We start from the raw sequence: 14,748 nt of genomic DNA on the forward strand, positions 1-14,748 counted from the left end.
TTTGAAGATTGTCTATATCAACTGAGATCACGTTCTCTGAAAGTATAAATGCCATGGAATTCTGATGACGTAAAACATTCCCTTCCCTCCTTTTTCTTCCTTTACCTTGTTGTTTTATTGGACGTTATACTTATATTCTATGATATATGGATGATGATATTGTCCTGTTTATTCTTCTTTGTAATTCAGAATGATATAATCTTTCAATAAAAATTGAATTTTGAATTATAAAGGCCATGTAGTTGTCCTGCTACAACTTATTTTCCTTAATGACCCATCAATTAGGCAAGTGTGAAAAGTAATTTAGGTCGTATTAAACCCTACATTACCAAGAACACATCCCAAATCTCCATTCTCAAAGACTGAGTAAGACAAACGTTTGCCATCTCTTTTCCAGAGTTATATGGATGGAGGTGCTGGGAAGACACATTACTGCTATTAGCAGCTATAGACACCTTTACATATGATTCAGGCTTCAGATTACTATAAATTGTAGCCTTAAAGTCCAACAGACAAAATTGGCGTTTACTCGCGGTTTTAGTTAAGACACAGGCACGAACACAGTTATTTTGGTACCAAATATTTAACATTTTTTATAAGAACATGAAGCTGCTCTTTAAATGTACACCAATAAAAATACCAGCCAATTTTAGTACCTCATCCTGCTGTAATATCCGATTCTCCAGGAGGTTTTGGTTTGTTCTGGATACTTTTGGCCTCTCGCCGATGTATAAACCCTCATCTTCCAGATACCTTGGCTGCATATTCTCGGCGATCTTCTGGTTGGGTGGCACTGAATTCAAAAGCAGAAAAATCAAAATTAATGTCGGGTTCCCTTGTAGGCAACTTCTACCCATTTTAGTCACATCCTAACAGCAGCCAGGCGTCTCCTTGAATTGTTTTGCAAATTGGGTCTCTCCGATAAATAAAGAAAACTAACCCGCTAGTGCCACGTTTTGGAGGTAGATACTGTACAAAGAAAAAAAAAGGGAGTCCATTGCATAGATGTTAAATTTGGAAATTTTTAGTTGGTAAAATGTTTATTCCAGGTAACGACCTGATGACAATGACAAGGGTTGTTCAGCTTTCACCAGAGTAAAGGGGGCGGCACATTAAGGAATCTAACTTTTAACACATATCCTGGTTTGTTTCACAGTGGTTCCTATACTCCTGGTTTCCACATGTATTCCATGTGTATTTACTGCCTTCAGTCTGAATTTACAATGTGCACATTCCAATAAGGATTAGGAAAACGATTACATGAACAGTTGTGCCCAAACTTTAGACCAGTTTCATTACGGTTTAACCATAGTATGATAGGATGCTTTGCTTCAATCTGGTTAATTAGATGAATGCGTTCTTGTTAGGATGGACCCCTGAAAATAAACTGGACACAGATTAGGACCTCTGAAATTAGCTGAAATCTGTGGGTCGTTTGCAGTAAGATTTTCACCACCCTACATGAATTGAGCATCACATGCACATGTAATGGCCTCTGAAACAATTCGGCTGTCACCCGTCAATGTGATGCAACAAAATACTGGGTCCGCGAGAGACACTCTCTGCTCCATCCAAGTCACAGATGTTCTAAAGAAGGGTTTTTTCCGCTAACTCAGATTTCCCTAATTGGGAAAATGAGTTCATCTCTTTCTATAGACTTACAGCAGCTTCTATTTTAGATGAAAACATCATGTTATGTACTGTAAGTTGGCTTGTCACCTTGTCGAAAGCTCGGGGAGAAAAAAAAGTCTCGCTCTTTCTGCAACCGGCTGTGATATCCTTCATATTCAGCAGCCGTCAGCTCTATGAAGTCACGTGCCGTCTGGTCAATGAGAAACAGGTCATCTTCAGGAACCAAAGACTCCTCTTCTCCCTGTAACAATGTCACCTTGTCAGAACAATAAAGGACCTGATGATTTAATTTATGGAGATCAGCAACAGAAGAGAAAGAGAAGTTATCTTCCTAGCCCATAATTGCATTATTCTGTTGATACACGATTACGTATTCATACCTTTTAATCACTTAAATGATCGTATGCTCTGCAAAATTGAATCAGTAATTGCTATTAAGGTCTAAGGGTACTGTCACACAGTGCAATTTTCGTCGCTACGATGGCACGATCCGTGACGTCGCAGCGTCGTATGATTATCGCTCCAGCGTCGTAGACTGCGGTCACACTTTGCAATCACGGCGCTGGAGCGATGCCGAAGTCCCCGGGTAACCAGGGTAAACATCGGGTAACTAAGCGCAGGGCCGCGCTTAGTAACCCGATGTTTACCCTGGTTACCATCGTAAACGTTAAAAAAACAAACAGTACATACTTACATTCCGGTGTCTGTCCCCGGCGTCTCAGCTTCTCTCCACTGTGTAAGCGCCATAGCCGGAAAGCACAGCGGTGACGTCAGACGTCACCGCTGTGCTTTCCGGCCGGCAGGCGCTCACACAGTGCAGAGAAGCTGAGACGCCGGGGACAGACACCGGAATGTAAGTATGTACTGTTTGTTTTTTTAACATTTACGCTGGTAACCAGGGTAAACATCAGGTTACTAAGCGCGGCCCTGCGCTTAGTTACCCGATGTTTACCCTGGTTACAAGCGAACACATCGCTGGATCGCTGTCACACACAACGATCCAGCGATGTCAGCGGGTGATCAAGCGACGAAAGAAAGTTCCAAACGATCTGCTACGACGTACGATTCTCAGCAGGATCCCTGATCGCTGCTGCGTGTCAGACACTGCGATATCGTAACGATATTGCTAGAACGTCACGAATCGTCGTAGCGATCAAAATTGCACTGTGTGACAGTACCCTAACTGTACAAAATAGTTTAAGGAAAACTAATTTTAAATTCAAGGGTGCTTCAGAGATAAGTTAATTAAGGAGGGTCTGCTGGTTGGTGTCCCTGTAATCACCAACAGTGGATCAACTCATGAAAAAACAAAGAATTTGGCAGCTGCTTAGCCAATGTTAGGAGACCATCTACCTCTAAATCTGTGGGTTTAGAGTAGTTGATCCTAATATTTAATGGCACCCAATAAAATGCCATAATAACTGATTTTGTGGCTTTTAGCTGTTCTTCAAAATTTGGAGAACTAAAGCTCAACAATATAAGATCGGTCTGAGCAGAAACTCTTTCTCTCCTAAAATTTGTTGAAAGGATAAATGAAAAGTAGTTGCCTATATTTGAACAACTTATTACAAGGTGATGGAAACTTTAGATACTTTAGTCATTTTCTTCCCTAACACAAATTCAAGCAATTTTCTAAATAGCCTTCATAAAATATGTCCTACAATTATTTAGCTGTAAAATCTGTGCAATACCTTCGCATAGCATTTAGGTTAGAATTGGCAGGACAGTTGGCTATCAGTACTCTGCTTTTATCAGCTAAGGAGTGACATAATGTATATGCTTTAATTAACCGGAGCCAGTTTTTGTGCTCTCTCTTTCCATCCACTTAAAAGAGGGCACAGGACAGGGTTAGCGATGCCTGCAGGAACAAGGAGAAAGCACCCACAGTAGTAGTCAACAGAAAAAGGGAGGGATAACAAGGAATAAAGCTGACCAGTTTGATAATAAAGCCATAATTGGGTTAATTGCCCCCACATATTCAGAGATAATCGTTGTCTTTTGTTATATGCAAATTAACCAACAGCCACTAGTAAGCTGCAATCATGCCAGAAAAATTCACATTTCAATAGTTGCTAATGATAATATTGTTCCCGTATAGATTAATACTCAGTATTGGATGGACTAGCTTGTTGGACATGCCATCCTGGACTCTAGAAATGGGTGTCTGACAACTAGAAAGGGGAATCTGTACTAAAGACAATAGTGGTTGTCTCCCCAAAACATACAGAATTTTATATATTTTTTCAACAGCTTGACAGTAGTGATAGTTGAAAGTAAAGTTCAGAGTCTGTACCAAACACCTACTATTCAGGCACGAACCCTAAGGCCACATGAAAACGTTGCGGAAAGTTGTGCAGATTTTTCCGCACTGATTTTTGGTAAATCCACAGGTACACCGCACTGCGGATTTCCTGCGGGATTACCGCATATTTAGCGCAATTTTTTTGCAGATTTTGTGCGGATTCCACCTGCAGATTCCTATTATGGAGCAGGTGTAAGCCGCTGCGCAATCCGCACAAATAATTGACATGCTGTGGAATAAACAATGCTACATTTTCGCGCGTTTTGTTCCGCAGCATGTGCACTGCAGATTTTGTTTTCCATAAGTTTACATGGTACTGTAAACTCAGGGAAAACTGCTGCGAATCCGCAGCGGCCAATCCGCTGCTGATCTGCAGCAAAATCCGCAATGTGTGCACATACCCTTAACATGGACTTCTCCAGGAAGTCTGTGTCGCTACTTGGGTTCGGCACCCAGAACATCGGGTGTTTCCCACTCTGTCATCTGCATGACAGCGCGAGAAATACCGTTGGCTCTTATCGCAAGTAAGATCATTTCCACTGGTCAAAGCACCATCATCTGTGACCGGCGATAAAAAGTATACATCCGGTTAGAGAGGCGTCAGCCGATGAGAGTAGTACTCCCATCAGCCTATGCCTGTTGCCGCTAATAACAGCGAGATCAGGTGAGGCTGATAGGAGAATTCATCAGCCCGCGCAATAAAAATTGAAGAAAAAAAAAAATGAAGCAGGGTCTGTTTTATTTTTGAAAACCAACCTTGGCAAAACTGACAGCTGCAGGCTGCAACCCTCATCTGTGAGTTTTATCCTGGCTAGTTATAAAGAATAGAGGGGTTCCCACTCAGTTTTATTTATTTAAATCCATAATTAAAAATTTTAAAAAAGGCCTGGGTCCCCGTCCCCCCCCATTTTTGACAACCAGACAAGTGAAAGCAGACGCTGGGAGCTGGTATATTCTCAAGCTGGTAATGGGACATGTGTATTTTTATTTCAAATAAAGGACTTTAATCTGAATGTATGTTGCTGACAATATGACTATGGGGTTAGTAATGGAGAGGCATCCTCTAGACACCTCTCCATTGCTAACTGCTGGGCTTGATGTCACTTGAAAATACAAAGGTGATATCAACCCCACAAATATGAACTCCACTTGCAACCGCCACAGGGCAAAAGGGAAGAGCCAAGCAAATCGCCAGAATTGGGCCATCTAATATATGCGCCTTTCTGGAGCAGCTGCGGGCAGCTATATTTAGGTGGGGGAGGGCAATATACATGGCCCCTTACCAGCCTGACAATATCAGCCCCCAGATGTCTGCTTTAGCTTGGCTGGTTGTCAAAAATGTAGGGGACCCCACACTGTTTTTTTAAATTATTTGATAACCAGCCATGATAAAATCTGACAGCTGAAAGTTGCAGCCCACAGCTGTCAGTTTTGCCATGCTGGTTGTCAAAAATAGAAAGACCCCACGTCATTTTTTTCTAATTTATTTATAGCGCAGTCTGATAAATACTCCCATCAGCCATGCCTGCTCTCGCTGTTATTAGTAGCAGCAGGCATAGGCTGATGGGAGTAGTACTCTCTCATCAGTCGACGCCTCTGTGACCGACACCGGCAGTAAACTTTTTACAGCCAGTCACAGTTGCTGGCTCACGCTATCATGCAGATGACAGTGTGGCAAACAACGGATGTTCGGGCCTCCCATTCATCTGACTCAGGTATCCAAACAAAACTTCTTTTTTTTTTTTTTTTTAACTGTTCAGCCAAACCCGCCGGACCTGAACTTCCAGTGGTTCGGTCATCACTACTTGACAGCTAAAGATGACTTGAAATAGAAGATCTTTTTTTAACTAGATCCTAGATGTCTACCATTCTGTAAGTATTGGTAACAACTTTATTTTAACATAGAAAATAAAACAAAGCTGCCATATGCTGTGAAAAGTAAATAAAATATAGGATCATGGTTGTTTTGGTTTTTTTTTTTATAAATATATCCAATAGTTTAACAATACAAGGGTGCAGAATATCCATTGACCACAAACCCTATTAGATATCACAACACTATTTCATGGCAGAGGAACTAGTGAGCCTTCCAAAATAATCAATCCATCTTGTGATACATATTAATACATTTTTAGGACAGGATGACAATACATTGTATAAATTCAACACATGTAGCAGAACAGCTTCAGAAAATGCCTCTTTATGCACCCACCATTCCTTCTTCCCCTTCCTCTGCTTGGTCTTGTTCAACCCTTGAACTAGAGTCCCCAGCGTCCTCCTTTCTGAGGGGTGCTTCCGATTTCTTTTGGTCTTGCTCCTTAGGTTCTTCTGGTTCTGGTTGAAAGTCTAAAGTAAAGAAGTTGAAGGATTCTTCAGCAGTGGGAAATCCATTGGAGGCCTGAAAAAGAACAAAGTATAACTGGAGTACTGAAAAGCGGAGTTGGCTAAATCCATTTGTTCAATGGCCATGACTCTGGCCAACTGGTCCCACCTACTAGGCACCACTGTAAACTCCACCTCCCTAATCTATCAATCACCTGCTATCTATTATACCCTTCCTGCTTATTTAGGGCTGAGCTGCTCCCCTTTTACCACTTTCCAAAACATAACTGGTCCTGCGCTAGGTGGTGCACTGCTCCGATCCTCTCTCTGTAGGCCTCAGACAGATATGGGCAATCAACATTTATCTCCTGCCATGATAAATTATGGAGACGACTCCCACGTCAACCTGACATCATAAAGTTTTCAGAACCTAATTCATATTAGAGAACATTCAACACCATGTAGAAATCCAGCTAAGCTAGTTACATAAAGTCAGCATATGGCGGGGTCTCATTAGGACTTGGTGACATTGATGAAGACATCCGTGCTATCACTATTCAGAACCCTTTAGAGACTGTTGCGTGGGTCACTCTGCAAAATATCTTCCAATGTTTGATCATTTATGGTGATCATCATACGCTGAATGCTTCGGCCAGGGCCAATAGACAATCTCGTTAACAACTTAGAATGTTGAGGCAGGCACTGTTCTTTAATAATACAGGACTCGTCAGGCTACATTGCTCAAAAGGTTTGACAAATAAAAATTACAGAAAAATCTGAAAAAAATGAAGAAAAAAAATTGAAGTGTGGAAATTATACTATGGTGTGTTTAACTTTTATATATGTAAAATGGAAAGTGCATTAAATCAACCTCAAGTAGAAGTTAGGGTTGGGCATACGTTATATATAAGTTTGACTACATCCCTAAAAATCTTATAAAAGGGAATCGGTCAGAAAGATTTCCACCCCCAAACTATTAATATGTGCAAAGACAAGTCCAGCAAAACCTTTACAAGGCCAGTCTGATCCTCTGTTACCAAAAAATCGGCATTTAAATTGAAATGCAAATGAGGCAGAAGAGCTATGGTAGATCTGGAGCCTCTGTCACTCCAGCTCTATTCTCCGCCCAGTGTTGCCTCCTCCTAATTGACTGTCAGCCTCAGTGTTGTGTGACTTCAGGTATACGAGCCATCAGTCATGTAGGAGGCGGCACTGGGTGGGGAATAAAGCTGGAGTGACAGAGGCTTCAGATCTACAAATAGCTCTTCAGCCTCATTTGCATATCAATTTAATCACTGATATTTCAGAAACGGAGTAACAGACTGGCCACGTAAAGCGTATTGCTGGACTTGTCTGTGAAAGAGCTACATGCATTTATAAATAGTTTAGGGTATAAAATCCTGCTGACAAATTCCTTTTAAAGGGCGATTCAACTTTTAAAAAAAAATAAAAATTAACAGTTTTGTCCAGAGTTATGAGACTTTGGCCATTACTTTATTTACAGGATTTATCTTTATGCTTGCTAAAAAATTACATATAAGTGGTTTCCAAACCCCATCTTTTTACCAGTCTATTTTTCTGCCTTCATCTACATTGATATCAGAACGTACTCATTTGGAGTACAGATGATGGCAGTGATGGATCAGCACTGTGTCTCACTAACTCTGGGGACAAGCTGATGCGAGTGCTGACGAGTGATGAGCGAACGTGCTCTTATAAGGTGTTATCCGAGAACCCCGAAACAGCTGTCTGTGGATGGATACCATGCTTGGCATAGGTGGTTTTCCTGTATTGGATGTTTTCCTTTATTGGATGCTGCCCTTCCCGTGGTTGTTCCTTTCCGGGGAAAGGCCTGGTTATTCACTGCTTGCGTTGAGAAACACGTGATGGTGTCTCCGCAGCTACTCTACATGCATCCGAGAATCTTGGGCATGCTCGAAAAAAATGTTAGCGCCCCCACGGATGCAACACATGTAGGGATTGCCTAACAAACAGGAAATCCCTGCATGTGTTGCAGCTATCGGCCAGGAATTATGCAGATGGGGCAATTTGAATATATTTTTCAAGCATATAGCAAAATATTTTTCCAAGATTCTCGGATAACACCTTATCCGAGCACATTTGTTCATCACTAGTACTGACCCATGACTGCCATCATCAGTACATTCGGATATCAATGCAGCTGAAGGCAGGCAAATAAATCAGAGAAAAGCAGGGGCTTGAAGCCATTTGAATGCATTTTTTTCACGAGGATGAAGAAAAATCTCCCAATAAAGTGATTTGCAAAGCTTCACAACTTTTCATGCTGGACAAAATTATAAAAAAATACATAAAATGTTTAGTTAAAGCTCTTTAACCCCTTCACCCCCGGAGCTTTTTCCGTTTTTCCGTTTTCGTTTTTCGCTCCCCTCCTTCCCAGAGCCATAACTTTTTTATTTTTCTGTCAATTTGGCCATGTGAGGGCTCATTTTTTGCGGGACGAGTTGTACTTTTGAACGACATCATTGGTTTTACCATGTCGTGTACTAGAAAACGGGAAAAAAATTCCAAGTGCAGTGAAATTGCAAAAAAAGTGCAATCCCACACTTGTTTTTTGCTTGCCTATTTTGCTAGGTTCACTAAATGCTAAAACTGACCTGCCATTATGATTCTCCAGGTCAGTACGAGTTCATAGACACCAAACATGACTAGGTTCTTTTTTACCTAAGTGGTGAAAAAAAATTCCAAACTTTGCAAAAAAATAAATAAATAAAATTGCGCCATTTTCCGATACCCGTAGCGTCTCCATTTTTCGTGATCTGGGGTCGGGTGAGGGCTTATTTTTTGCGTGCCGAGCTGGCATTTTTAATGATAGCATTTCGGTGCAGATACGTTCTTTTGATCGCCCGTTATTGCATTTTAATGCAATGTCGTGGCGACCAAAAAAACGTAAATCTGGCGTTTCGATTTTTTTTTTCATTACGCCGTTTAGCGATCAGGTTAATGCTTTTTTTTTATTGATAGATCGGGCGATTCTGAACACGGCGATACCAAATATGTGTAGGTTGGGCTTTTTTTTTATTGATTTATTTTGATTGGGGCGAAAGGGGGGTGATTTAAACTTTTATATTTTTTTTATTTTTTTCACATTTTTTTTTACTTTTTTTTTTAACTTTTACCATGCTTCTATAGCCTCCATGGGAGGCTAGAAGCAGGCACAGCCCGATCGGCTCTGCTACATAACAGCGATCATCAGATCGCTGTTATGTAGCTAAAATGCAGGTGTGCTGTGAGCGCCGACCACAGGGGGGCGCTCACAGCCACCGGCAATCAGTAACCATAGAGGTCTCCAGGACCTCTATGGTTACAATGCACAAGCATCGCCGACCCCCGATCATGTGACAGGGGTCGGCGATGCGCTCATATCCGGCCGCACGGCCGGATGCGGTAGTTAAATGCCGCTGTCTGAGTTTGACAGCGGCATTTAACTAGTTAATAGCGGCGGGTGATCGCGATTTCACCCGCCGCTATTGCGCGCACATGTCAGCTGTAAAAAACAGCTGACATGTCGCGACTTTGATGTGCGCTCACCGCCGGAGCGCACATCAAAGCGGGGGTCCCGACATGTGACGTACTATTACGTCACATGTCGGGAAGGGGTTAACCCCTTAAGCCCCAAGGGTGGTTTGCACGTTAATGACCGGGCCAATTTTTACAATTCTGACCACTGTCCCTTTATGAGGTTATAACTCTGGAACGCTTCAACGGATCCTGGTGATTCTCACAACATTTTCTCGAGACATATTGTACTTCATGATAGTGGTAAAATTTATTTTATATTGCCTGCGTTTATTTGTGAAAAAAACGGAAATTTGGCGAAAATTTTGCAATTTTCCAACTTTGAATTTTTATGCCCTTAAATCACAGAGATATGTCACACAAAATAATTAATAAGTAACATTTCCCACATGTCTACTTTACATCAGCACAATTTTGGAACCAAAATTTTTGTTAGGGAGTTATAAGGGTTAAAAGTTGACCAGCAATTTCTCATTTTTACAACACCAATATTTTTTAGGGACCACATCACATTTAAAGTCATTTTGAGGGGTCTATATGATAGAAAATAACCAAGTGTGACACCATTCTAAAAACTGCACCCCCTCAAGGTGCTCAAAACCACATTCAAAAAGTTTATTAACCCTTCAGGTGTTTTACAGGAATTTTTGGAATGTTTTTTTTTTAAAAAATGAACATTTAACTTTTTTTCCACAAAAAATTTACTTCAGCTCCAATTTGTTTTATTTTACCAAGGGTAACAGGAGAAAATGGACCCCAAAAGTTATTGTACAATTTGTCCTGAGTACGCTGATACCCCATATGTGGGAGTAAACCACTGTTTGGGCGCATGGCAGAGCTCGGAAGCGAAGGAGCGTCGTTTGACGTTTCAATGCAAAAATGACTGGAATTGAGATCAGACACCATGTTGCGTTTGGAGAGCCCCTGATGTGCCTAAACATTGAAATCTCCCACAAGCAACACCATTTTGGAAAGTAGACCCCCTAGGGAACTTTTCTAGATGTGTGGTGAGCACTTTGACCCACCAAGTAATTCACAGAAGTTTATAATGCAGAGCCGTCAAAATAAAAAATCATATTTTTTCACAAAAATGATCTTTTTGCCCCCAATTTTTCATTTTCCCAAGGGTAAGAGAAGAAATTGGACCCCAAAAGTTGTTGTGCCATTTGTTCGGAGTACGCCGATACCCCAAATGTGGGGGTAAACCACCGTTTGGGCGCATGGCAGAGCTCGGAAGGGAAGGAGCGCCATTTAACTTTTCAATGCAAAATTGACTGGAATTGAGATGGGACACCATGTCACGTTTGGAGAGCCCCTGATGTGCCTAAACATTGAAACCCCCCCCACAAGTGATACCATTTTGGAAAGTAGACCCCCTAAGGAACTTATCTAGATGTGTTTTGACAGCTTTGAACCCCCAAGTGTTTCACTACAGTTTATAACGCAGAGCCGTGAAAATAAAAATTCTTTTTTTTTTTCACAAAAATGATTTTTTAGCCCCCAGTTTTGTATTTTTCCAAGGGTAACAGGAGAAAGACCCCAAAAGTTGTCCAATTTGTCCTGAGTACGCTGATACCCCATATGTGGGGGGGAACCACCGTTTGGGCGCATGGCAGAGCTCGGAAGGGTACGAGCGCCATTTGGAATGCAGACTTAGATGGATTGGTCTGCAAACGTCACGTTGCATTTGCAAAGCCCCTGATACACCTAAACAATAGAAATCCCCCACAAGTGACACCATTTTGGAAACTAGACCCCCCAAGGAACTTATCTAGATGTGTTGTGAGAACTTTGAACACCCAAGTGTTTCACTACAGTTTATAACGCGTGAGTCGTGAAAATAAAAATTAATTTTTTTCCAACAACAACTGTTTTGGCGCACAGGAGAGCTCGGAAGGGAAGGAGCACTGTTTTACTTTTTCAACGCAAAATTGGCTGGAATTGAGATCGGACGCCATGTCGCGTTTGGAGAGCCCTGATGTGCCTAAACAGTGGAAACCCCCAATTCTAACTGAAACCCTATCCCAAACACACCCCTATCCCTAATCCCAACCATAACCCTAACCACACCCCTAACCCTGACACACCCCTAACCTTAATACCAACCGTAAATGTAATCCAAACCCTAACTTTAGCCCCAACCCTAACTTTAGCCCCAACCCTAACCCTAACTTTAGCCCCAGCCCTAACCCTAACTTTAGCCCCAACCCTAACCCTAACCTTAGTCCCAACCCTAACTTTAGCCCCGACCCTAACTTTAACTTTAGTCCCAACCCTAACCCTAACTTTAGCCCCAACTCTAACTGTAGCCCTAACCTTAACTTTAGCTCCAACCCTAACTTTAGCCCCAGCCCTAACCCTAACTTCAGCCCCAGCCCTAACTGTAGCCCTAAACCTAACTGTAGCCCTAACCCTAGCCCCCAACCCTAGCCCCAACCCTAACCCCAACCCTAGCCCCAACCCTAGCCCCAACCCTAATGGGAAAATGGAAATAAATACATTTTTTTTTATTTTGTTTCCCTAGCTAAGGGGGTGATGAAGGGAGGTTTGATTTACTTTTACAGTGGTTTTTTAGCGGATTTTTATGATTGACAGCTGTCACATACTAAAAGATGCTTTTTATTATAAAAATATTTTTTGCGTCTCCACATTTTGAGACCTATAATTTTTCCATATTTCGGTCCACAGAGTCATGTGAGGTTTTGTTTTTTGCGGGACGAGTTGACGTTTTATTGGTACCATTTTTGGGCATGTGACATTTTTTGATCGCTTTTTATTCCAATTTTTGTGAGGCAGAATGATCAAAAACCAGCTATTCACAAATTACTTTTGGTGATGGGCGTTTATACCATTCCACGTTTGGTAAAATGGATAAAGCATGGATAAGCCACCTCCCTGCAGGACCCGGAAGTAACCCCGCGCCCATTTTGGATCCAGGGCCTGCAGGGAGGAGACACTCCGTACAAGGTGAGCACATCGCCTTGTACCGATCGTCTCAGGGAAGCACGCAGGGAGCCCCTCCCTGCGCGATGCTTCCCTGTACCGCCGAAACACCGCGATCAAACATGTGCCGGGGGTTAATGTGCCCCCGTGAGCGCGGCCGATCGCATATGACGTACTATCCCGTCACTGGGAATTAATTTCCAGGTCCCCTTGACGGGATAGTACGTCATATGGGATTAAGGGGTTAAATGTGTTTTCCAGTTTGGGCAATCCATACTTCAAATACGGGTGATAGTGTCATTAAGTAAATCACACAGTATTGTGATCAGCTGCAATCTGTGGGATTCCATACAGAAAAGTGTTTAATTCCCCTGCAGCGCCATCACAGGAAAAGTTAGGGATTACACATAATGGTCCTCCAGAGTGAGAGACGCTCTTTGTAATCGTTCTCTGCTTTGGCCCAGAGATGAGAATCCAGAATAGACTTTACCCTTCTAATAAGTATTATTCCATAAAGATGAATCCCAACAGAGTGACTTACATGGGATTTTTTCTCAACCGTCCTCACAGCATCTCGAAATCTCACTCTTGAAGACAGCTGAGCCTCCACATCCTTTGCTTTCTGAAGAGGGATGACGTCCTGCTGTGGGGCCATAAGAAAAAAAAATATAAGAAGCACAATTAGCAATACATAGCTTCATCCTTTATGGATTATTAATTACTGGGATGCCTCAGCTATTCATTATACCAATTAATGATGATGTCATGTTATCAGCCGACAAACAATCCATTCAAGAGGTTGTATAAAGAAAAAAATGGCTGCATCCTTCCAGAAATAGCGCCACTCATGTCCACAGGCCCTATGTGATATTGCAGATTGGGCCTGTTCATGTGACTACAAAGCATTGTATTTGGGGAAAAGATACCCAAAAAGATATCTAGTATAGATATATAAAACTAGTAAAGCATAAGAAATGTTTGTTTTTATTTTTTACAAATTGATTTTACCTCTTAGATCCCTGATTCGCAGTACTCACCTTATCGTCAAACTTCGCCTCTGTGTCCGAAAGTCTCGATCTAGTAAGGCTTCGTGGGGAGACGGACGGCGACTCTTGCTGGAGTATACTCTCTGCTTTAGACTGAATCATAAAAATGGCAATATCAATGCAGGAAGCGCTGAGCATCGGACGTCTGCACTAGAATCACATCTCGCCGCTCCAGGCCTCTGGTGCATACACTCCGCTGTGAGCAGATAATCAGCCCTGACAGCGTCTCTTCCTATTATACAGCGATACATAGCTCACGTGATGGATGACATAAACCAGAGTTTATCTGCTCAATTACCTACGTATGGAAGTTACTTGGCTGCACCGGAGTCTCATCTGGTCTGGGATGATCAGAAAAAAACAGCGGATACACAAATGGATCACCAGAGAAGAAGGTCATGTTAAAGTCACGTTATACTCAGGGTTGATATATACTATGAAATGCTAACATATGATTTATTTTCCAATATCAGTGATACTGTAATAGAACAGCAGGACTGTAGTGAAAGAGCAGGTCTTGTTAAAAGGGTTGTCCGGCTACAAGTCTACTGTCACTGTATGAATCTTCAGTGTCGGCGCCTGGAGCATATGCGATTTGCATACTTCCGGCCACATTCCGACTAGACGTGCACGGCCTCATTCAAATCACAGTTGCACTGAGTGAGGCCAGACACGTCTAGTCGGCACGAGATCGCTTGTATGAAAATCGCATACATGAGGTCACGTGTCCGCCACTGGAGAATCCTCACAGCGTGCACAGGGCCGGTTTTAGGCAAAGTGGGGCCCTAGGCAAAAGTTTAAAATGGGGCCCCAAATGCTAACATATTGCACCAACAGAAACATTTTGGTTGTAGCTACATGCGCTGATTTCAGGCCACTAAACGAGCGTGATCAACAATATTGAAGTCATTCGCCACTTGTTTCTAGCCTCTTTACACTGGCTGG

General features: G+C 42.2%; 1 protein-coding gene across 2 annotated transcripts in view; it reads right to left on the reverse strand.

Moving 5' to 3' along the window:
• CC2D2A (coiled-coil and C2 domain containing 2A) overlaps positions 1-14,748 on the reverse strand; it is a 171,811-nt gene that overhangs the window by 122,731 nt on the left and 34,332 nt on the right. Inside the window, exons 5-9 of one of the 2 annotated variants that reach the window (XM_077280027.1) lie at positions 13,795-13,896; positions 13,299-13,400; positions 6,147-6,332; positions 1,720-1,873; positions 657-793 (exon numbers count right to left, since the gene is read on the reverse strand). In XM_077280027.1, coding sequence (XP_077136142.1) covers positions 657-793; positions 1,720-1,873; positions 6,147-6,332; positions 13,299-13,400; positions 13,795-13,896 — 681 coding nt within the window. The remainder of the gene's footprint in view (positions 1-656; positions 794-1,719; positions 1,874-6,146; positions 6,333-13,298; positions 13,401-13,794; positions 13,897-14,748) is intronic. The other variant, XM_077280028.1, reaches the window with a different exon arrangement.

This window comes from Ranitomeya variabilis, chromosome 1 (assembly GCF_051348905.1).
Source record: "Ranitomeya variabilis isolate aRanVar5 chromosome 1, aRanVar5.hap1, whole genome shotgun sequence".
In the NCBI taxonomy this organism is placed as follows: Eukaryota; Metazoa; Chordata; class Amphibia; order Anura; family Dendrobatidae; genus Ranitomeya; species Ranitomeya variabilis.